The sequence below is a fragment of the Pimephales promelas genome, chromosome 5, assembly GCF_988280905.1.
Source record: "Pimephales promelas chromosome 5, fPimPro1.hap1.1, whole genome shotgun sequence".
In the NCBI taxonomy this organism is placed as follows: domain Eukaryota; kingdom Metazoa; phylum Chordata; class Actinopteri; order Cypriniformes; family Leuciscidae; genus Pimephales; species Pimephales promelas.
Genome location: NC_142773.1, coordinates 36,412,805 through 36,438,497, shown reverse-complemented (window position 1 = coordinate 36,438,497; position 25,693 = coordinate 36,412,805). Strand labels below are relative to the sequence as shown.

Genomic DNA, 25,693 nt, shown 5'->3' with positions numbered 1-25,693 from the left:
AGGATTCGTAAATTCGTGACGCATTACATGGCAAAGAGGTCGTAGGCTAGTGCGTGAAAATGCTAACCGGAAATGAGTGGATTCAGCAAGGTCTAATCGATAAACGTTGTTAAAATAAACATATCACATTGTCTTCCAACGGTGTGTATGTGTACAACATTAAACAAATAAATGCAGTTAATTATGATCACTCACAACAATTAAATTCTTTAAAAACTAGTGAGCGCGTTAATTAGCCACTAGCTAGACAGTTAGCAGCAGAGAGCACATCATTGTAACTACAGCTGTATGTTGGTTACCAACGCGACTTACAGTGAATAAATGGAAATATTTTTAGCCGGATGAGGCTGTAATTTGAATCCGACACATTTGTTGCAATCGAGGTGCAGACAGATTGAGTAAATTAAACGGGTAAATATCCAAGATTTTTGCACTGCATGCTTTCCAGTATTAACGTTAGCTACTGTTTCGACAAACGTACTGATTTCATTTTTGAAATGTAAACAACAACTTCACTTTCACTTAGGTCCATGATACTGTTGATTTTAACACGTAAGCTAATGTCAATTATCAATTCCTACCAATATGGAAAACATGAAAACGTGTAGCCTACACGACGTATTTGTTTATATAAATATAAACCATTCGAGGCGATTTTGCTACAATAATCTGAAACCCCATTCGATATAATGATTTTAGTATCATTGAGGTTATTCGAGATTTTATTAACCAATCCAATCTCTATACTGCCATAATTTATCTTTGCAGTGTAGATTTGTTCTATCCTGATCAAAACATTAGTAAATTTTGAGTATGGTGGATAATTTATTGTGGTTCTGTGCTTGTCTATAGGTGAATGAGTGAGACTGACTTCATCTCTGCTGATATGGCAGAGATAAACCGTATCCATTATGAGCTAGAATATACAGAGGGCATCAGTCAACAGATGCGGATCCCAGACAGGCTAAAGATATCCTCCAGCTCATCAGAGGAACCGTCTGGTCCCCCTCTCGATGCATCCCACAGTACTATGATGCATGTGCCTGAAAGGATTGTAATTGCAGGTATTAGCAAAGTCATGGTGTGGGTTTGAAGTAAATGAAATGTTAAAGAAAGCAACAGCCAACTAATGCCCATTTTTAACTTATCAAGGAGATGGCAATGACGCCCGCTTCGGGAGACCCAGAGATCTGGATTTGATCCAGTCTACGCCACTTGAGAGTGAGACGGTTGAACTGAAGACCCCACCACGGGTTCTTACTCTCAATGATCAACCTCTGGACTTCCTCGAGCCAGAGCCAGCAGGCAACTCCACTGCCCAGCCAAGAGATGAGGTAACGAAAATGAATCAGGAAAATGAAAAACATTGAATAATGCTATCATTTTTCAATTCTGAAATTGCGAGCTGTTGTCCCTCTCGTCACAGATGCGATCTCACTTTAGGTCAAGAAGGGAGCGCTGTAGGAGTGAGAACTCAACAATGCATCGCAATGGACAGATAAATAAACATGATTTGTGAGTAAAAATACTCTAACCCATATATACACATACACACATACATATTTCAGTTAATATGAGGGCATAAACCCTGCATGCATAATAATTATAAAAATAAATGTGCCAATAAAATAGTAGGATTTGGTTTTCCACTACAGTTTTATAATTGTGACTATTTTATATAAATGTTTTTAAATCAAGCTGCACATACTGTTACTTCTACTTTGTTTATTTCTTTTTAGAAAAGTTATGTAGACCCATTTAGACATTTTTTAGTTTTTATAACACACACTTGTGTTGTCTGCAAGCAGATAGGCATTACGTGTCCATGTGTGATTCATGTGTCACGATCACATCTCTCTCTGTTAGTGCAAGCCCGTCTCCATCCCGTGTTCCTGTCCGTGCTTGTCCCCCTCTCATCAGCCCTGAGGACGGTCAAAACTTAAATAGTGCCACTGGTGTCCTTGCCTACATCAAAAGCACGACTCGCAGGGCCTACCAACAGGTCCTGGAGGTGTTGGACGACAGCCACCGCAGGTGGGCTCTTCCCAAATGATGCATCTCTTTTAATTATGCATATGGAAAGCATAAATGTGTGTGTGAATAGTAGATAAGAGTCAAATGCATGCTTATTAAATGTGCAGTAAGTGATTTCTGAGAAAAGCTGTTGAAAGGGGATCGAACCGAGCACCACAACACACTTGTAGCCAATCAGCAGTGGGGGGTGTGTTTCTCAGAAATCACTTACTGCACCTTTAAGCTATTTATATTTATCATTATTTAAATATATTTTTAACGGAATTTAAAAAAAAAACAGTTTCTAATCAAATGTTTTTTTGTGTGTGTGTGTGTAGTCGGACAGCTCTTGTGACTTTTGATCTAGGTCTGGAGAACACTGCTGATGATGCTGTCTTAACAGACGCTGCCTCACTGCGACGACAGGTAATGTCTAAAGGCCCGTACACACCGGGACGAATATCAGGGCGAGTTATTCGCCAGCGTTTTCCAACACGTTTTTTTGTGTTCACATCCAAGCGATTTTCGCTGACGATTGCATTGCAATTTCATTTCCTGACATTAGATGGCGCTTAATGTAATGATATCTTGCCTTGCATCTTCCTCGTCTTCCGGCAGTGTAGACGGTGGCGTATATCTTCTTCGCCGTTACATATGTGTAGCCTACTCGGTAAGACCGTTTTGTGTTTTGGCGGTGTGCACTCTCACATTGGCACCCTTTGTTTAGTCACGACTCGTTAAACGTTAAACGTCGGCGAATATCGCGGGCGAAATTCGTCCCGGTGTGAACAGGCCTTAACTCCTCTGCCTGTAACACTTGTGTAACAAAATGTCCATAAGTCAGGGAGTTTTTTTTTTTTTACTTATTTTGTATTTTCCTACTTAAAAAGTATGCCCCCAAGACTTCTGAGGAAAAAAAATAGCTGCATTTTTAAATACATTCAAAGGTGGCATGAAACGGAAAGTTGCAAGAGTCTTTTCTTCCCTATTGTGATGTATATCAATGGAAGCTTGTTTCCGCCACTGAGTGAAAAATAAAAAAAGTTAATTAACTTGATATCTTGCAATGCTGCGAAATTGACAGTTTTATGTCGTGCAATTCTGAGTCTTTTTTTCCACTGAATTGTACTTTATAAATCACAAATTTGAGAAAAGAAATTAGAATTGCTAGATATAAACTCGCAATTGCAAGAAAAAAAGTGAGAATTTCAAGATATAAACGCTGTTCCAAGTTTCTATCTCGCTATTCTGAAAGAAAAAAAGTCAAAATTGCAGGATGTAAATTCGCAACTGTGAGGAAAAAAAGTCACAATTATCTTTTAAACTGTTTTATTCCATGGTGGAAGATTCAATATATATCTGAGTGAAACTGCAACTGAAACAAGACAAAAATGTAGGACCGGGCATTGATTTCTTCATCAGGAATTGATTGGATGGTTGTGGTGGTTGCCATTGCTGTGATGTCATGTGAGTGACAGATTGTCCCGCCCTCGCGCCAGTAATCGCATCATCAGAGAAGACGTTGCTTATTGTGTGCTTTTGAAAATCTTCCAAAATGTATAATTATGATCATTTATTAATCTGTTGTCAACGAAAGAAAAGCTTTAAGGTCTCCCTGCGTCTTATCCGCCAATAATAATAATAAGCTATTTTAGTCAAATATTTTTATTTTATTTTACGGTACAGTAGTGTTATTGTAATTTTCCTTCTCAGTTTTCATCCTTAACTGATCACATGCATGATTAATCATGTGTTTTGATTTACTGAACAGATCATCAAGCTGAATCGAAGACTGCAGCTACTCGAGCATGAGAATAAAGAGCGAGCCAAGCGGGAAATGGTCATGTACTCCCTCACTGTTGCGTTCTGGCTGGTCAACTCCTGGATCTGGCTCCGTCGCTGAACAACACCCCTCTTCTCCACTCATTCTTAGAGGGTCTAACAAAATAAAAGACAGTTTAGTCACATTGTGATTGTATATTAGGTATTTTCTCATTCACAGACTTGGTCGATATAATAATATAACAGTTGCACTACTTTCAATAACAGGTCTAATTATGCTCTAAGAAATGTGGTTATTTTTAATTTTTTGCATTTCCGATTGTATACTGTTTTTGTAAATGTTCTGTACGAGTAGTTTGATGGTCCAGTGCAACGTGACGTGAAGATGTAAATGTTCGTAATATTTCATTAGACATTCCATTTTTGTGAATGCATGAAAGTTTGTACTCATTTTTCAGTTCAAAGTCGTTATTTGTGCAAGAACATATTTAAAGTTGTGGGATCACCAAAGAATTAAAGTGTAAAATGCATAAACTGTATTGCTTGTCACTGAATTTTAGACACTTGATCATGATTTTTATCCATTTTAAATATCTTATTAATATCTGAGCAAAAGCGCCACACTTGTTTTAAAGCAAATAAATAATAGCTCCACCTTTTCTTTAGTCAAAATATCTAGAAGTTGCTGATACTCAGTATAAAAAACGTACAGTATATTAATATCACAGCTTGCTTGAAGAAAAAAATTCTACTCGGTTTTCTGAATTAACTGATTAATTCTCAGAATTATGAGATCATTTTTCATGGAGAAAAACGTTTTTGCTCTGAAGCATACACTGTGATCTGAAGCAATAGAGGGCGCTCTCTCGTTCTGAACACGTTTCTGACTGTTGTCTCCTGACCTGGAAGAAAAATGAAGTGTGAGGTGGGAAGTCCGGTTCTTTTCCGCGAACCGGTTCTTTCGGACACTTCGTTTAAATGAATCGGTTCATCTGTTCTTTTACGTCCTCACGTAATGACGTCAATTATATCATCCCGGCGGATAAATGTACATTCAGTCAAAGACATTTGCAATCATAACGTCAGTTAAATAATAGTAATCATTGCCATAATCAACTTGAATAAGTTTCTTACATTTACGCTTTGCAAATGAACCCTGTACAGTCGAGGCGATGAGCAAACGCGGATGGTTTACATGTCTAAACGATGCCCTATTACGTGAATAGTGTCAGTTTTATTTTATTTGTTATTAAATAAACTTACATTTCACTGAATTTGGCCCTCGGATCGCCTGTGCTCAAACAATGCACTCGGCCGAAAAAAAGTTCGGTTTAGAGACGGTCTTATCGCACATGCGCAGTATCTCCAGCTCATCGGTTCCCAATTCAGTCCTGTTTTGTACTGGTTCGACCGGTTCACTAAAAAGAACCGGTTCAAAAGAACGATTCGTTCACGAACCGGACATCACAGTGGGTTCGGCCCTGCTTGGCAGTTGGCACAGCAGTGGACGTGGAACAGTCAGTGTATTAAGTTACTTGCTGACAGTCAGTGATGGATCCGTAAGTGTGAGAACGCAAACATCTGTACTAAGACTGCGGCGGATTGATATCAAACACACCAATGAAGGAAGCTCTCGCTCGACCCTGGATTCAGCCGGTGAAATAAATAAGTAACTTTTGGATTAGCATTTTGATCGCTTGTGTTATAATAGTGTTCAAATCAGGGTGCAAATGTTCACCTTGGAGGAGGACGTCTAGTACAGTTGTCCTGTTCTCATATTCACTGGCTTCGCTCGCTCGGTCGTTTTCGCGATGTCACCGATGGGCATCCGACTGTCGCCGCTCGGCATAGCCGTGTTCTGCATACTGGGAGTCGGTGTGATCTATCACCTATACGCGGGAGTTTTGTCCAGCAGATTCCCCTCGTTCAGACAGAAGACGACCGTGGATCTGCGAGACCTGCTCGCGCTGTCCATGGATGCTGCGGTGCAGGGCGGACGGGAGGTGAAGAGGATCAGGGAGGACAACACGCTGGAGGAGAAGTCAAAGGGCGAAACTAAAGAAGGTGCCAGTGAAAAGCTCACGCTGGGTGATCTGAACTCCCACCGAAAGATGTTCTACCTGATCAAGAACACCTACCCCAATATACAGGTAACGTTAACGTTACAGAGTTAATAAAGTCATTGTATTTATAATATGTAACGTTAAGGGATAATATCGAGCGGGACTTATTACATTGCTACCTACCAAATTAATCAATAATTTGACACAACATTTTGTTGATTTAAAGGAGTTCATTTATCCTCCGGAGTTAACAGAACTGTGTCCATGGCAACGGTGTTAAACGCAGCACTAGCAGAGGTCTGTCACCAAGAAATAACAGGCTGCATTCTACATAAGAATTCAACCAAGCCATGTAATAAAAATGATTTATCCGTGCACGCAGTATTTTTTTTTTTATATATGTATTTCATGTTGCACTCGTCGTGATCGTTAACCAAAATAAATTCACCTCCATTACTGGCGTGAGGACGTCCTGTCACCCTCATCTAACCAGCCAATCAATACGCACAACCGGCACATCCGGAAACTTAACTGTCAATTTTGTCCCCGCCCCCTTTTGGGGGAAAAACCAAACAAACTAGACTCCTCATTTTGCTGTGTCCGAAATCACCCATTACTCACTATATAGTGGACTATAGTGAGCTCGCCATTTTGTAGCGCTGTAATGTATATATGATGATTATTTTACCCTATATAGTCCATTGAGTGGACTATAGACCATTTCACAAGATGTAAACAACACTGGTCCAGAAGCACTTCCTGTTTCAGTTTGTAACTGTTTTCTTTATTTCACATGTAAAGAAAACATCTTAAAGTTGTTTGTTTAACTTTTTGATTCAGTTTTAAATGTTCTGTTGGTTGTATTTTATCCCAGCTTTTATGTAGTTTTAAAAAACTGAAACAGGAAGTGCTTCTGGACCAGTGTTGTTTACATATTGTGAAATGGTCTATATAGGGTAAAATAATCATCATATATACATTACAGCGCTACAAAATGGCGAGCAATGTATCCCAGAATGCATTTTGAAAAGTAGTGTACAAACGATGGTTACTAACCTAAGCCCTACATACCATCATGCATTGCGCTGATCGTAAAAATAAGTTATAATCACATATAATCATGTGTGGAGTAGCCCATTATAACAAAAACGGCCAGAAATGACTTTTAGTTATAACATTTTGGAGAATTAAGCTCAATATAATGTAATATGTTTATTTTAAAAAATCTATTTAGCCCAGAGCCGGCTCGGCACCAGCTGACAGATGATGCGCCGAGAGACGATCGAGTAGTGTCCGAAAGTGGTGTTTCTATTATGCTGGTGAGCTCACTATATAGTGCTCTACTCTCTACCATAGATATGTAAATAAAGGCTAGATATGTCATCTACGCTGCTGGCCAATGGAGGTCGACGTCTGCACCTGTCGGCCATCTTGTCACAGGCAGCTCGCTCACTCGTAACATTGTGTTAATGGTACATGTACTATTTAAATGACCATAACTTGCTCAATTTTCTACCGATTTTCAAACGGTTTGTTTTGTTATAAATGTCAGAGATTTAGTTATGACACTGCATACTTATGAATAAAAAGTGTATAAATAAATAATCATCCAGATAATTATAGCCACGTTAACGTTTGTAAGAATCCAAACCATTTGTAAATCCGTCAAGATTTCAACGAGATAAGAGTATTTGTGTTCGTGCTGACCACTCATCTTACATCAGCTTGTCTGTAACAAGATGGCCGCCGGTGATGACGATGGAAACTCCGCCGTAACACATCTAGCCTTTATATACATATCTATGCTCTCTATCCCCTACATAGGGGGTAGGGAGTAGTGCTTTGAGTGGAGATTTCGGACATGTTTCCCCCAAAAGGGGGCGTGGACAAAATTGACAGTTAAGTTCCCGCATGTGCTGGTTGCGCGTATTCACAATTTACAGAAGCAAGTTCCGCCCGACATTTTTTCTTGTTTGAAAAGCCGCTTCACTCACATATGCCACTCTATGGAAGAACAATATAACTTCTGTTTAAAGCCGAGAAATAAGCATGCAGCCATCTTTAGAATTTTGTATTTTAACTTCTGTTTTGAGGTAGCTCTGTGGTATATTTCAATGGCGTCGCTGTCGAAGACTAATTAGCTTATTACTTGTTGTAGAGTTAAAGAAAGTTATCATGCGCATTGTAATGCTTGTCTAGGTGCGGATGTCTAGGTTAAGCAACAGAAACGGCTGCGTAAATGTTCTTCAAAGCGTGGTTTTCTTTTCTGTTTGCAGGTAAACTCAGAAGAACATGCGAACGCAGAGGGTGAGGCCACTTTGTGGACGCGCGTCATCCCTGAAGAAATTCTGGCCAAGATCCCTGGGGAGAAGGAGGTTCCTGCAGAAAAGATCACAGTGTGGATTGATCCATTGGACGCCACTCAGGAATACACAGGTCTGGTGCAACTCTTTATTTATAAATCACCATAAATCAGTCACCTTTGAACTGCCGGAATTTTTAGGAGGAATAATATTATATATCTTCAATGAGTAGGTTATCTATACGCGAGTTGTAGTTTTATTATGCTGTTGTAGTGGGAGAAACAGTTGCATGTTCCAGCAGTCCACAAGTGCTGTATCAGGATGTAAATCCTGTTTGTGCTTTCAACAGAAAATCTCCGGAAGTATGTTACCACAATGGTGTGTGTGGCTGTGGATGGGAGTCCTGTAATAGGTGTGATCCACAAACCCTTCACTGGGTACACAGGTGTGTTTATTTGAGCTTTACAGACATTACCAGGTGACTTTGGATACAGGATCTAGGAGCCATTTTGGGAATGCTGAGGAATGAGCAATTTGTAGTTTTCAAAGTTCACTTTGTGCACTTGTTTAATAATCAAATATATGGTTCTTTGATAAGAACTACACAATGTGTAATGATTAATAAACAAGAAAACATAAGTAAATGAGTTACAGAAGGCTTCAAGATAAATTTTGTCTTTAATGACAATTAAAGTTGTTTATTATTGTGTATAAGGGCATTAATGATCATTATACCTAAACTGTCCTGTTCTGACTGTTCTGCATTTAATTGAGTAGTTCACTTAAAAAAAAAAAAAAAAACTTTTGCTGATAATTTACTCACCCCCATGTCATCCAAGACATCCATGTTATTCTTTCTTCAGTCGAAAAGAAATGAAGGTTTTTGATGAAAACGTTCCAGGATTTTTCTCCATATAATGGACTTCAATGGGCACCAAACGGTTCAAGGTCCAAAAGACAGTTTCAGTGCAGCTTCAAAGGGCTTTAAACGACACCAGACGACGAATAAGGGTCTTATCAAGCGAAACGATTGGTCATTTAAAAAAAAAAAACAAAGTTTAAGTTTTATAAGCACATATGCTCGCCTTGCTCTGTTCTGTGATGTGCGTTTGTGACTCTCCTGTTCAAACTCGTTCATCAAAACGAACAAATCGAGTCATTTCGAGTTGTACGAGTCATTTCGTCAACGAACAAAAGGAATGAAATGACTCGGAAAAAGATTTTTTAAGAAGAAAACAGGAGTCACGAACGCGTATCACAGCTTATATCACAGCCTCTGGTGTCGTTTAAAGCCCTTTGAAGCTGCTCTGAAACTCTCATTTGGACCTTGAACCGTTTGGTTCCCAATGAAGTCCATTATATGGAGAAAAATCCTGGAATGTTTTCATCAAAAACCTTAATTTCTTTTCGACTGAAGAAAGAAAGACATAGATATCTTGTATGACATGGGGGTGAGTAAATTATCAGGAAGTTTTTTTTAAAAGTGAAATACTCCTTTAATGGATTCATACTGTGGTGCTCACACATGTTCTCTCTCATTGTCAGCATGGGGTTTTGTTGGAGAGGGATCCAATGTGGCACCTCGTTCTTCATACAACACAAACTCTCCTACGGTGATCGTCTCACGCTCTCACTCGGGCAAGGTGAAGAGCTTTGTTCAGGCTGCCTTTGGAAACAATACGGAAATATTACCAGCAGGGGGCGCAGGTACTGCATTCTGGGAGATCATAAAATAAATGTTTTGAAAAAATATTTGCAATAAATATGTTCACTACCATTCAAAGGTTTGGGGTCTGTAAGATTAACAAAAGATTTCTATTTCAAATACACGCTGTTGTTTTAACATTTCTATTCATTAAAGAATCCTAAAAAAGATGTATCCTTGCTTCCACAAAACAACTGTTTTTAACATTTATAATGATAATAATTATTAATGTTTTTTGAGCAGCAAATCAGCATATTAGAATGATTTCTAAATCATGTGGCACTGAAGACTGGACTAATGATGCTGAAAATTCAGCTTTGATCACAGGAATAAATAAATTTTTTAAATATACTCTAATAGAAAACAGTGATTTTTAAATTTAGACTCGAAAAAAGATTTGTTCATTTTGATGAACGAGTTCGAACAGGAGAGTCACGAACGCTCATCACAGAATAGAGCAAGGCGAGCATTTGAGCTTATAAAACTTAAACTTTTTTATTTATTTTTTAAATGAGCGATTGTTTCGCTAGATAAGACCCTTATTCATCGTCTGGTGTCATTTAAAGCTCTTTGAAGCTGCACTGAAACTGTCTTATGGACCTTGAACCGTTTGGTTCCCATTGAAATCCATTATATGGAGAAAATCCTGGAATGTTTTCATCAAAAACCTTAATTTCTTTTCGACTGAAGAAAGAAAGACCTGGACATTAATGTTTATATGTGAATAAAAGACCACTCAATTCATATGGATTAATCTTACGAACTTTTTGAAGCGTCAAAATGGTAGTTACGTAGACTCTCAATGGAGGGATAGATTTAATTTAAAAGATCTTCATTTGAATTCTGAAGATGAACAAAAGTCTTACGGGTTTGGAACGACATGAGGGTGATTAATAAATAGAGAATTTTCATTTTTGGGTGAAAAAACACTTTAATTACATGATCCTTGTGTTATTGTGAACTATTCAGTGGTGCATTTTATTCCAAAGTTTAAAAATGTTTGTAATGGTTCATATGAAGAGTTCAGATGCAAAAGCCTCTAAGTGCCATTTGAAATTTTCTTCTAAAATGATCATTTTTATCAAGCTTGTATATTTAAGTTCAGTAATTTCACTTAAATGGCAATGAAGAATACCTAATACCTATTGTCATTTAAGTGAAATTACTGAACTTAAATATACAAGCTTGATAAAAATGGTCATTTTAGAAGAAAATTTCAAATGGCATTTAGAGGCTTTTGCATCTGAACTCTTCATATATTTTAACCCTTTCTTGTCACCCCAAATCTTTCCACATTCCAATTATTTACAAAATTTCATTCTACATTTTCTTTTTTCTTACTAAATATAAAATAGTTGTGAATTACTGTGACAGGAGAAATTTGCTTCAGTAACCTTTGTGTTTCCCCCTCCACAGGATACAAGGTACTGGCTCTTCTAGACTCCACCGATAAGGAACAAGAGATGGCCGATATGTACATCCACGTGACCTACATCAAAAAGTGGGATATCTGTGCAGGCGATGCCATCTTGAAGTCTCTTGGTGGTCAAATGACAACCCTGAAAGGAGAGCAGATTGATTACTCGGGGTCAGAAGGAAACAAGGACGGCCTGCTGGCCAGCATCAAAACTGACCACAAGGAATTGGTGAAAAGACTCCCTCCTTGGGAATAGAACAAACAATAATAAATCACCATGTGGTTCTGTCCTCAACACTCCCATTTTCTTCAGTTCCAAACTCCAGGAAATGAGATCCGATCCAACACCTGTAGCTCAATTCAATTTGTAAAGAGTACCCAAACGAGTTTGAGAAGTGTTACAGGTTTTGTACAAAGAAAGCGTGCCTTTGGCTTGTACGGATCATTAGTGTGAAACATTTAAAGAAAGTTTATGTGTAAATTAACTAAAAGTGTGAGACTCTAATCATGAGGTCAATTTTTTTTTTTTTTATTAATCTCCAAGGTGAACCAGTTGCTCTATTTCTCGTTTGATTTTTGAGGATATAGTTTCTGAACTTACTGGAAAAAACAGGTTTAAAATGGTTTTGGGTAAAGATTTAACTGTGAATCCAGAGATAACTTGAATGTGACGTCCTTGTGCGTAGCGAATGATTACATCGTTCCCCTTGATGCCGTTTTTCCGGTTTCTCTGTCAGATATCAATTTGTAAAGTTTATACACTGATACCTGAATTGCTGTGTGATTGGACTACAGAGGTTTAAGCACCATTTGTAAATAAAATATATAATATAGTATGTTCAGATTGAAGTCTTTTGTTTCTAAGGAATGTTGGAAGAAAACTCAGCAGTCATCATTCAGATGTTGATCTTTCATAGGGTTTTTCACTGTGATTGCCAATTTAAAAAAAACAACATATTTTTGTATGAGTATTCATACTCTTTCCATGATTGTTTGTTGATTTTCTTTTGGATAGGCATGTACTGTTTACGTTCTGACAACAACATTGTGTGCATGAAAAAAATCGAAGTCTGCATGTGCCCTTTTACAGATCTTGTCTGAGATTTGAGGCATGTTATTTGGCATCACATTGATTGACGTCATCATTCTGCCTTTAATAAATAAATGTATATGGGTTTTACAAGGAGTGAAACTTTTTTTTACGTGTTGAAGTACAGTTGTGTCATTATGTCAAACAATGCTTTAGTGAAGGGAATGTACACTCTTAGGACAAAAGCTTCAGTGTGGTTCTATTGTTAACTTAAATTTAAAGAACACTTAATGCCAAAAAGGTTCTGTACAAGGAGAAAGGTCTTGCATGATTGCGTAATAGATTGTTTAATGGTTATTTCTTCTTTTTGTTGTTGTTAATGTAGTGTAGTTAATACAAAATTTAAAACTAAATCCATAAAATGATCACTGATGCGAACCACGATAATGTTTGAATAAAGAGCCTGACAGAACACTTTAAAGGGTTAATTCACCCCCAAAAATTATTTCTGTCATTACTCACCCTCACGTTTTTCCAATCCTAAGACATTCGTTCATCTTCGGAACACAAATGACATGATAAAATCCCAAATCCGAGAGCTTTATGACACCCGTAAAGTGTCATGGAAGTGGTGATCACGTGAACAGCATCAGAGAAGAAATTGTTGAAAAAAAAGGTTATTTTAGTTTTTTGTGTGAACAAAAAGTATTCTCGTCGCTTCATAAAATCAAGGTTGAACCACTGTAGTCACGTGGACTATTTTAACGACGACTTTACCTTTCCCTTTATCTTCCTGGGCATTGAAAGTGGTCAGAAAGCTCTCGGATTTCATCAAAAATATCTTACTTTATTTCCCGAAGATGAACGAAGGTCTTACTGATATGGAACGACATGAGAGGGTGAGAAGGCTATTTAATGACAGACTGTTTTGGGCGAGCTATCCCGAACCTTTTATTCTAAGACTGCATTTTATTGCATTTAAATAATATCTAAATATCGGTTAACATATTAAAATGGTTCTTATCAGTATTTGTTTGCACATCATGTTGATAAATGTGAACTAAAGAGAGCATCTGCTTTTCCCACCACAAGGTGGCAGTTTAGTCTTATCTCATACTTTTTGAGCAACAAAAAGTATGTTTTTATGATTGTGGGTGCATAATTAATTTCCTGACCAGCATAAAATGAGTCGTTGAGACTGGAATTCTGTAGTGAGATGTTAAAACATGAGTCGGTGGACACAGCAGGCACTGAAACTGAGCTGCTCGATGGTTGTTTTTCCACACCATCACCCTCAATTCAGCTTTAAATGAGTTTGCCAGCACTTCACAGCTAGCTACGTCACACTGTCTTTCTCCAACGCTCACGTTTTACATTTCTGCAGATGTCTTCAATTATCACAGCACGACATTCAAACCCTGTGTGACAGATCCTCCACTCGTGTGTCGATGAACCCCCCGTGAGGATGCGGAATTAGACAAAAGTCATGTCAATCTCCCGAGAAGGCTTTTATGGAAGAAAGAACAAATCCATATTTACAGTAGATAAATCTGCGGGACAGATTCAAATGTTCGAAATAAAAGTTGGACATGATTACAAAGCGTAGGCCTATTGTTTTGTAATGTGACAGATGCGCACGCTTCTTCCTGATCAAAAATTATAAACATGACTGGTTGCTGATTCCTGCCATGATAAGCATATTTATGGATTATTGCATTATTCATAGTTACTATCTATTATCTCACTGGTCATATTGATGTGTTGCTACAAGGCTTGCTGCCATTTCTTTGATGTGCTAAAGGTTTGGCCCAGCTCCGGTATATGGATTTTCTTAGTAAAATGTTGATTTACTCGACAGTCACACCCCATGTTTCTATAACTTTTATGTTCCAATTGTTTTTTTGTTGAAACATTATTTAAAAACATCTGAAAATTATTTTATTAACCTCAATGGTCTTCGTTTCCTATTTACACTTCTGGGCTTCGGGGTCTATACGACCCCAACAATTGATTGAGTAATTGTACAAAAAAATATACATTTTTAATCATACTAAATAATATATCTTTTTTTTGTTTACTTCTCATCTATTAATTAATGCTGTGTTTTTGAAGATATAAAGTACTTTTGTATCCATATACCACACAATTCCTTACCTACACTATTAGCTTATATGAAATATTATTTTTTATGATACATCGCATGTATGCTCTAGTATTAGGTCTTCATTTCTGTGTAAATATTTTCAGATTTATGCCGGATTTTTTTCAAAATGAACAAACCTTTTACCGAGTCAATTAGTTCGTTTCGTTCGTTGAATGAACCAAATGACTCGGAAAAAGATTCGTTCATTTTGATGAACGAGTTTGAACAGGAGAGTCACAAACGTGCATCACAGAACAGAGCAAGGCAACCATTTGAGCTTATAAACTTTGTTATTTTTTTATAAGCGATCGTTTTGCTTGATAAGACCCTTATTCATCGTCTGGAATCGTTTAAAGCCCTTTGAACAGTTTGCAGTTTGCACTGAAACTGTCTTTTGGACCTTGAACTGTTTGGTTCCCACTGAAGTCCATTATTTGGAGAAAAATCCTGGAATGTTTTCATCAAAAACCTTAAATTCTTTTCAAGAAAGAAAGACGTGGACATCTTGGATGACATGGGAGTGAGTAAATTATCAGCAAAAGCTTTTTCAAAAGTGAACTACTCCTTTAAGGTACACATCTTGCATAGTGTGCCTTTAATGTAGCTGTAAGGCACATCGAAAGGAAACAAACATCTGCTACATGACACATTGTTATAAACCTCAAATAAATCAGATTTAATATCCACTAAGATGGAAGCACTGCGCTATTTTAGCATTTAGAAGTGAGTAAGATTTAAGCACTATAGATATACAGGCCGCTGTCAGTTCAAATCCCTCTAGTCTCAGCGGATGTTGTGCCTTCAAGCAAAGTGTTTAACCTGTTTCTGGCATGGCTGCCACAGAGCTCAACTTTTATTTGTTACTTGTGGCAAATTTGACTAGACATATGCAAAGTAAAGCGCTGAGACCAGCGCAAGCTGGATACAGATATTTGATGAGATGGGAAAGACGAATAAAGGGGGGAAATAATCTTTCGGTGGGTGTGAAAACAGTTCCCAGGGGATACGTCTCTTGACATGATAAAAAAAAAGAGAAGAAGGAAGAATTGGCCCAGAGCACACAACTGAAATGAAGTGTGGATGAACATTCCCATGGGTGAATTATCCTGACACCATCAGAACACTTGATAGGCTGTTAAAGAGCTTGATAATCCATGTGTGCTGAGAAATGAGCTCTTAATGTCATGTGAGGACTATTGAAGACTATCTACTGATTGTATATATTTGTCAGTGAGATGCAACCTAAAATTAAAGGAGTAGTTCACTTTAAAAAAAAAACTTTACATCTTTCGATTAAAAAAATAACATCCAAGATATTCATGTCATTCTTTCTTCGGTCGAAAAGAATTTAAGGTTTTTAATTTTTCTCCATATAATGGACTTCAGTGGGAACCAAACGGTTCACGGTCCAAATGACAGTTTCAGTGCAAACTACAAACTGTTCAAAGGGCTTTAAACAATTTCAGACGATGAATAAGGGTCTTATCAAGCGAAACGATCGCTCATTTAAAAAAAAATAATAACAAAGTTTAAGTTTTATAAGCTCAGAGCCTGGCTCTGTTCTGTGATGCGCGTTCGTGACTCTCCTGTTCGAACTCATTCTTAAAAATTAGCAAATCTTTTCCAGAGTCAACTTATTCATTCCGTTCGTTGAATGAACCAAATGATACAAAAAAGATTCGTTCATTTTGATAAACGAGTTCGAACGCGCATCACAGAACAGAGCAAGGCGAGCATTTGAGCTTATAAAACTTAAACTTTGTTATTTTTTTTTTTAAATCAGCGATCGTTTCACTAGATAAGACCCTTATTCATCGTCTGGAATCATTTAAAGCCGTTTGAACAGTTTGCAGTTTGCACTGAAACTGTCTTTTGGACCTTGAACCGTTTGGTTCCCATTGAAGTCCATTATATGGAGAAAAATCCTGGAATGTTTTCATCAAAAACCTTAATTTCTTTTCGACTGAAGAAAGAAAGACATGGACATCTTTGATGACATGGGGGTGAGTAAATTATCAGCAAAAGTATTTTTTTAAAAGTGAACTACTCCTTTAATGCCAAATGTATGTCGTCTTACTGTAGCTCTGCAAAGAAAACATTATTTCATTGTACTGGACTTCCTTGCCGTGGAAGCATTATTCTTATTAGCATTGTTGGAGTGTAGTGCATACTACATAGGTTGAAAATGCTCCATTAATTCAGTTTATTGCACAACAACATGTCACAGAAGTGACACATCACAACAAATCAAATGGTTATTTCTGCTATATAAAGCCATCCACTTAAACAGCTGTTGCAGACTTGGCCCTGTGGAAAATCACTAGTCCTACATATTGACGCTCATAACTCTAATTGATGGTTGCTACTGTTGAGGGACTAAACTGTTTTTATTATGGCTTTAAGGGGATTTCGATGATCACGACAGACTGTTTCTCGCAACTGTATATCTCACAAAGTTTTCTGTTCGTGAGCAATGTGCTATGGCTCATTGTGCCCCCCCACAATGTGCCATTCTGCTGATGCCAAAAGCCTGGGCTCCGTTAATCCATTATCCTCTATGCGTAAATAACCAAGCAAGAAATGGCCTGGAGAGAGGTGTATGTTCCGTCACACGCTCTGAATCACCAAACTTTGTGTTTTCCCCAAGCTCAAACAAATGTGCAGGTGATACAGCAGCAGAGAAATAAATACTGATATCAGACTTTGTAGCCTTCAACTCCTCATGGCGTATAGCTATAATAAAGCTGATTACCAGACATCTTGTCCCTAGGTTTGTGAGAACATAAAAATGCAGAAATGCACCTAAAAAAATGGCTAATCACCAAATAAATATTAACATGGAGATGGAACGTTTATTTGTTAACTATTGTAAACACATATTTTGCCTGTAATTAAAAAAACATAAAAGAAATGTGTGACTTCTGAAGTATTAAATAGCCTACCTTTAAGTTGGATCTAATTAATATCGGTTGGTCCTGTTAACACTTACTCGAGATTTCATTTTGTGCTTATTTTATCAGATTACTCAAAAAAATGTCTATTATAACAAAACAATCTGATTAGCAACAAGACAATAATGCAACAATAATTATTAAAACCAAAGTCTTACAATGAGGACTTTAGTTACAAGATGGAGGAAGTTGTGTTTGTATGAGACGAGCGCAAGTCTGAGGTGTGAGAGGCATTAGAATTTACTTAACAGTTACGGGACACTTTCTTTAAAATAAAATACATATTTCAGTAAAAAATAAGCTACACTGAAACTCTCATTTGGACCTTGAACCGTTTGATTCCCATTGAAGTCCATTATATGGAGAAAATCCTGGAATGTTTTCATCAAAAACCTTAATTTCTTTTCGACTGAAAAAAGAAAGACATGGACATCTTGGATGACATGGGGGTGAGTAAATTATCAGCAAAAGTTTTTTTTTTTTTTTTTTTTTTTTTTTTAAGTGAACTACTCCTTTAACAACAACCAAGTGAACACATAAGAACAAATAGATGTGACAGCAGTTAGTTACGGTCCTTGAATTTGATTGGCCTAAAAATACTATATTTATTCATTTCAGACATGTCTCCTTTTCTGGTCATTCCCCCATATCTATGATCAGGCAAGTCAAAGTAATGGCAGTGAATGCAAGTTAGCACAGACCCAACCAAATCTAACATTGGTGAACATTTATAGCCACAATGCATCTGTGTATACCAGTGAGAGTCTTTTGGAAAGTCAAGGAAATGCTATTGTGGATTTTATTTTGCTACTGGAGCGAATGGAAGTTTACCCAACTGGGACAACTTCCCCCGGAAATGAGAAAAGGCTTCAAAAGCGGTGGAGATTTTTCAGTGAAGAAGAGAAAGATCTGTCTTTATTAATAATTTGAATTATCCACTAAACCAATTTCTTCAAAAACACAATATATTCAAGACCAAAACAATAAACCCATGCAGTGTCTTATGGTAATAAGATTGCTGTCCGAATTCAAATCTATATGTGTTTCCAGAAGGGATTTATCCAAAAGTCGTTTTGTAATGAATTTTATAAATAGACTTTTATTTCTGAAATGCTGGAAATGGGACATTATCATGGCAGCAACAGGTATACAATAACATTTTAATATAACTATTTTGTGCATTTATAAATAAAGATTTGCATGACTAGTTGATCAAATAGCCAGGCCAAATGTTTACCTTGTGTAAATGTTGTAAGTAAATTATAAGTAATATAAGGAATAATAAATAAATGTTGAACTTCCTCGTCAACAAAATGATCATCTAAAAAGTTTAATCGCAATCACCTTCCGTCGTTGGATCATTTCTACTGTGTGCAAACTATTTTTGTTGGCCAAACAAGAAAAGACAAAGTAACTGACAATGTGTCTGAAATCCAAGTTACACAATAACTTCTTGCCAATTGAACTATTTTTATGAGTTGTAATCACAACATTTTTTCTTTTGTCAAATCAACTTAATTTATGTGGTTCAGATAACATAATATTTTGAGTTCCTGATGATTAAATCAATCTCCTTTATTGCATTAACTCAATTTTACCATTTCAATGAACTTAAAATTTTGGCAACCATGTATACTTCATTTTTTTAAGTTAAACCAACAATATTTTTTTAAAAGTGTAGAAGCTTGGTCTCAACGTCAGGACTAGCAGCTACGGCATGTGTATACACATCATTTGTAGTTGATGAGCGAATGAGATGCGAGTAAGCCTTCATCTTGATTGAAAGAAGGATAAACAAAGAGCTGCTTTTGTTTTCGGCAACGTGATTTCGCACCCCTTTTTTTTACAGCCTGCTGTAAAAACAGAGTAAACAGTGTTCTGAAGAAATTGTTGCCTGCAAATTGGGGGCAATAAAAGACAGACTCTTTAATTTAACACCTATGGGTAATTATCCTCAAATAACTAAGGTGCTGAATTAATGTCTGTTTTGTCACCTTTGTTAAGGTTTCCACCCAGTCTATTACCCCGAGATTACAGTGGTGCTAATTAAAAGAGTGGACATATATGAATCACCACATGGCCAGAGAATTTAATTAACTTTCCTTTATTTATCAGCTCCAGAGCTGTCACTCAGGTGTATTTAATAAACGTGTCAGGATAATTGCAGGTCTGTGCTCTGGCTCAAAATAAGCCACTCATATAGTCTCAAAATATAATCACTCTTAAGCCTCTGCAATTAATTCTCAAAGTTATCTGACTAAGATTCGAGCTGACACCTTCCTGCAATATTCCAGGCTAGTTGAACTTCATCATGAACATCTACTGTTATTTCTTTTACCTATCGATCTTTGTCCTTTTCAGACATTGTTTTACCTCAAGAAACCTTTGCAAGAGTGTTGAAAACTGTTGATGGAGTAGTTTGAAGTAGTTGAATGTGCAATGACTCTAAGTACCAGAGTTCTCAAAGCAAATTGGAGGAGCTCAATAATGTGCTTATGGTGGCCTCTCGCCTCTATTCCCTTCGGCAAGAGGAGACTTCACGCTATAAGCGCAGCTCCAGTGAGGAGCCTCTCCATGCTGGCTTGTGATTCTCTTTAAGAACTTTGAAGGAATTGCATTAATTCCTCGCCATACCCTTGGTGTCATTTGCTGGTTGATAATATTCATAAAGCATGTCAGTTAAGCTGATGAAAAAGGAAAATAATTTGACTACATTTGGTATTGAGAGTCATTAAATGCGTGTTGTTTTTTTGATCCTCAGTCCAACTTTGCTGATTTTCAACCTGCTTTGTACACTCTGGTGCTAAATAGCACTAAAAGTGGTTCATTGGTAGCATTGGGTATCGTTCGAATTTGAACGATTCTGATTCCGATTCCGATTCCTTGTTTCGATTCCGGTTCCTAACGATTCTCGATTCCGATTCTTTTAAGAGGCAGGGTCAAAAAAGTTTAGCTAACCTTGCTAACCAATGGTATTTCTGAAGGAAATAATCCTTTCTGAAGGAAATACTCCTTTTGTAACAAATTTAGCATTTTGCCGAGATTTCGTTATTTTTAGAAAAGTGAAGCCACACTTTGGACCACCGACGTAAGCTACTTATGTTCGACTCACGCGGTTATGCCAACACTTCCGGTAGACGCTTCTTCTTCCTTGGTGTTGTTCAGCGGTTTCTTCTTCCGCTCGGCGGACTGTGAATATCGAAACTAAGAATCGAAATTTTAACTTTTGAACGATTCCGGGAAAAATGAAAAGTTAGTCCCGGTTCCAATCGATACTCGATTCTCGATACCCAACCCTATTCATTGGCTTGTAATCATAGGGGAACCACTTTTCATATGGTGCTATGTAGAACCATAAGAGGTGCCAAAGAGCATGTTAACCACCCCAGAGAACCACTGAAGAACCGCTGAAGAACCAAACTGGGCTTAGTGGTGCCATATAGCACCATGGCCACCGCAAAGAACCCCTGAAGAACCTTTTTTTTAGAGTGTATTAGTACAGTGTCGCCGTCGGTGACATATGTAAATTAATGTTTACTTTTTCTCTGTATTACATGGGCCGAGATATTTGTCATTTTACACCATCCTGCAGACTTTTGATAGCTCTAGGGATTTATAGATTATACTTCAGCTGCAGCATTTCCCCCCCTCCCACGGATAGTCAGGTCAACAGAGGGTTGTATTAACAAAACGGTTATTGTAAGAGAAGGTTTATCATTGGAATTTATATTTGTGTCCTCTTTAAACAGCATTATGGTCAAAATGGAACACTTTGGCAACAGCTTTCTTGTAAGCAACAGCGTTTGCTTCGGGTTTGGACAGAACTGACGGAATAGCAGTTTCTTTTAGATTTTCCCCTCCATATATAGTCATCCGGTTTTAAACACTGACAACAGGTTTACTTGATTTTCCGTCACTGTCTTCTCTCCATATTTACGATTCTTTTGCAGCCTTTAGCCACTAAAAAAAAAAGAGAAAATAACCTATTTCCGCTAAATGTGTACTCTTTCAATTCTTGCGCCTGGGAACAATACAAGTCTACGACCAACGCCCCGTCCACACTACTGCGTTTTCGTTTAAAAACGGAGAATTAAAACGACTACGATCTCCGTCCACACTAGCGTTTTATCTGCGTATTAGAATTGATCTCCGTCCACATTAAAACGACTGAAAACGCGGATCATGTGACCATTCACCAACACTGGGCATGCACGTGCCAGTGTAAACGTTAGCTGACGAATCAGGGAAGGACACGTCATGACTGATGACACCCAATCATTGAGCCGAGTGTGAGCCTCTTCGTCATAGTTTTTTTAAGTCCTCCGTTTTGTCCCGTCTTCACTAAAAGCCCTCTCGAGATTCAAAACGCAAGACGGAGCTGCAGCGTTTCTAAACTTCGTTTTTAAATGAAAACACAGTACACTCTTAGAAGAAATGGTTCTATTTAGAACAAGAAATGGTTCCATCCCCACTTCATATATGGAACTCCAAAATGGTTCTATATAGAACCTCTTTTTAAAAGGTTCTATTGGCCAAGTATGGAACCCCAGGGTTCTATATAGAATCCAGAGGAACCCTTTTTTAAGAGTGTATAGAACCTTTTAGGGGTTCCAAATATGTAGCACTGATAGAACTTTTTAAGGTTCTATATAGAAACTTTTCTTCTAAGAGTGTAGTGTGGATGGGGCCTAAGGGCCCTTTCACACCTGCCTTGTTTGGTCCAGACTTTTGGAGTGTTCAGTTTGGTCCGAATCAAAATTACAGGCGTGAAACCTCCCCCGGACCAAACAGATGAAATTTGGTTCGGATCAAACTGAAAAAAGGTTTGGTTCGTTTCTAGTGTGAAAGCATTTCTGTATGGTTCGGACTTTTAGACCTTTTACAGGAAGTTCTGGTGGTTCCTAAAAAGCCGAAAAAACAGAAGGTGGCAGGAAAAATGAGCCGTGGTAGCACATGGGGAGATGAGGAGACGAGGATTTTAATTGAATTATGGTCTGATGATATAATAAGAAGTCAACTTGCAGTCTTCTCCTCCTTTCCTGCCGGCGACGATAAACTTGTTCGCACATTGAGGACGTTCATTTGGCGAATTTGAACTAGCCTTGTGTATAGTTGGTGCTGCAATGAATTATGCCATAAAAATAACAATATTGTTGCAACGATATGCGTCTGTTCATTCATGTTGTCACACAGACATCTGACAAACGTCCGTTTACCAATCAATGTCAAGATGCAGCCCACAAATATGATGACGACAGGACGCAAGTATGTCGAGTAAAGTTCTTTAGTGTGCTCGCATAATTGCAGTGTGAAACCAAACCAAAACTTTCTGAAAGTATAAAATGTATCAAAACGTGAACTTTTATGCGGACCTTGGTGCGGACTTTCAGGTGTGAAAACGCCCTAAAGCCGGGTGCACACTGTCCGAATTTGGACAAGACATATCTTCTAAGTATTTTTTTGTTGTTTTTTCTTTTCAGGACAAGCTATAATCAAAACGTACACAATTTCATAATGTAAAACTCTGGACTTACGTGTGTCTTGACTGCCGTACAGTTTGACATTAATAACAACAGAGATCCTATATTGTGACATCATGGCTTACAGCTGGGATTGTGTGTTTTACAGTCTACAAGCAAAATTCGTAAAGGCCTACTACACTATTTCACAGCCAATTGAGTGATTAAAAAGTGGCTAATTCGTACTAATTCATACGACCGCACTCGTACGATTTGTCTAAACTCACGTGATGGGTAGGTTTAGGGGCGGGGTCAGGGGTAGGTAACTCGTCCGAATTCATACATATTTGGTAACTCGTAAAATATGTACGAATTAGAAAAAATCGTACGAATTTGTACGAGTGAGGTCGTATGAATTTGTACGAATTAGCCACCTCGTAAAACTCTTACGAATTGTCGTGAGATCGGGTTGTAAAGGCCTATTATAAATCACACTTAAACGTTTGCTAAGAAGTATTTCCTACTAAAGCAAAGCGGTATTTGACTCTAGTCAAGTGTATCCATAGTTGACTGGTGGCAGTGACCTCATATGGCAACATGCCCAGTGCATTGTGGGTGTTGTAGTTTTCCTATTTGGCAACAGCCTTTTTTCTCTATTTTCTCTAGTCAGTCAGCACCGTTTTCGCAAATGTTTTTACCGTTCTACAACATAGCCAGCCAAGTTGTACTGAAATCCCATTTTGCCAGAGGTGAAGTACTCTTTAAGTGTTCACCAATGTCAAAGAAGCAGGTTGTCCTTTCTGCTTTGACAGTCATACTCTTCTTTTGTGCATTTCCTGTTCGTGTGCCGCCCCTGTGGCCCGCCTGAAGACATTTTCAATCTATTATAATGTTTCTTCACGCGGCGGACTGCATGACTATCTTCCTCGGGCTTTAAGTAATTATCCCAACCATCTGCCTGCATCTCTGCCACAGATAGGGGGGACCTTGACACCCCTGTGTTCTGCCTTAGAGACTGCCTTCAAACCCCGGGGACACAATGCTTTGCATGCCGCTTTGAAGACGTCAGCGGAGCTACTCACAAGGTCATCAGCAAGAAGAAAGCATTATGCTGGATGACAGTGTGAAACAGGTGAGTAGTTGTTTTTTGAGAGATGTGGGAAGCTTTGCTGGCTAATTAATTACTTTGCAGAGTTAATTAATATTCTTGCTATATTTGAACTTTGTAAACAGAATATTTTTTCCATTATTTATGCAGATTTGTGCAGATTAGATGAGACAATGGAGACCAGATATGGACCAAGAAGATTTTTTTTGACAATCTTAAGTCAATTAAATAAACACATTAATACATTGTATTAAAAACAACAACAACATTAAAATAAATTCTATAAATTGATTTGAATGAATAAAGTTTGTTACACATACAGCCAAATCATCCTATCTAATTGCCCAATTTCCTTCAATATATCATAACTATATGTTTGTGTTGTATTTTTTTGATTATGTATTGTTTTATTTTAACATTTAAGAGAGTTAATGCACTTAGGTAAGAGTAAGATGAAAATCCTGAACAATCCTGATCAATCCTGATGATTATTCTGTCCGAAACAATATCAAGATTATTATTGTAACTAAAAATAAATAAAAATGAACTAACTTGCTAAAACTAAAATGAGTGAAAATATACAAATAAAATCTTACTCATATTAATATTAACAAAAACATCAATAAAACTAAAGTAACTTGGTCTGACTGTTTTTGTAAAGCCATCCACGTCTCATCGCCTCCTCTCTACACCTCGGCCCATTCCATAAATGGACCCTAAAACACAAACTTGAATGTGACTAATTCATTTGTATTGTGTTATGTTAAGCATTTAGCTATATGAGTGGTTTACATAATGTAAAAAGAAGCACTGGGGCTTAAAAAAGCCTTTATGAGAGCAAGTGGGAGTACTTTAGGCATTGTTTGACGTGTTTTTCAGAAATTTTCCAGTGCTGTCCTAAATTCAAATATGGGGTATATGAACAAAATTGTCATTTAATCTGATTTCTTGTGGTTCACATTTGCTTCACCATTTTTACCTTGAATAATGATCGTATCACATTACTGTGATTCATTATTTAAGCTTCTGTATAATTTCTTTCTGACAGATATTTCATGGAAGTATTACAATTTAATAAAACCACAATAATTATTCACATTAGAGTGTGCCAGGCATAAGGTTTGCCGAAAATATGTCGAAAAGACTGCGAACAACATTGTATTCTTCTTGTGCAGAATCCACTTGGCCTATAAAATATAAGTACTCTGAACCCAACAGAATGGTCTCTGAGCTGTGGGCTATTATGTAGTTCTCTATTATGATTGAAGTGTTTGCGCTCAATAAAGAGCTTTATAAATGTTTACCCCTCTAAGCAGAGAGAAAGAGTGCCGTTCCCTTGGAAAAAGCATGGTATTCCAGAGAAAACACAGGTGTCAGTCTACCTTTCCTCAGGCTATGTCTACAACAGGAAACCAGTGAAGCACAGAAAACCGGGTGAGTGACTTCTGATCTGAAACTGACTAATAATGGGAACTAAGCGATCATCAAAGACCCCCTTCTCAACATTCAGTGTTTATGCAAGGTATCATAGAGCAATTTAGATTTGCTAATGTTCAAAATGGCCCACTGGATTTGTGACAAGCCTAGTATGCAAGTATAGAGATGGATTTTTAATTTGCCATCAGTGCTAATGTGAAATCAAAAGTATATATATGCGTTCTTTGTTATACCTTGGCGTTCAAAGTTTTACGGTAAAAAGCGTGGGCTTTTTTGCATGTA

The 25,693-nt window shown here is 37.6% G+C and overlaps 2 protein-coding genes and 1 long non-coding RNA gene across 3 annotated transcripts; 2 read left to right on the top strand and 1 right to left on the bottom strand.

Annotated features, from left to right (window-relative positions):
• The first annotated feature begins 43 nt into the window (after positions 1-43).
• mffb (mitochondrial fission factor b) lies at positions 44-4,334 on the top strand. Its single transcript, XM_039677489.2, has 7 exons — positions 44-411; positions 853-1,064; positions 1,153-1,334; positions 1,427-1,515; positions 1,867-2,034; positions 2,352-2,439; positions 3,785-4,334. Exons 2-7 carry the CDS (start codon positions 857-859, stop codon positions 3,914-3,916), a joined length of 867 nt encoding a protein of 288 aa, XP_039533423.2. The 5' UTR covers positions 44-411; positions 853-856; the 3' UTR covers positions 3,917-4,334.
• Positions 3,192-5,170, bottom strand: LOC148981482 (uncharacterized). Its single transcript, XR_016168574.1, has 2 exons — positions 5,059-5,170; positions 3,192-3,951 (listed from the first exon to the last, which is right to left on the bottom strand). It is a non-coding gene; the product is annotated as an uncharacterized LOC148981482 (long non-coding RNA).
• A 77-nt stretch (positions 5,171-5,247) lies between these two features.
• On the top strand, positions 5,248-12,466 carry bpnt2 (3'(2'), 5'-bisphosphate nucleotidase 2). Its single transcript, XM_039677490.2, has 5 exons — positions 5,248-5,945; positions 8,135-8,294; positions 8,511-8,606; positions 9,707-9,868; positions 11,283-12,466. Exons 1-5 carry the CDS (start codon positions 5,607-5,609, stop codon positions 11,537-11,539), a joined length of 1,014 nt encoding a protein of 337 aa, XP_039533424.1. The 5' UTR covers positions 5,248-5,606; the 3' UTR covers positions 11,540-12,466.
• The last annotated feature ends 13,227 nt before the right edge of the window (positions 12,467-25,693 follow it).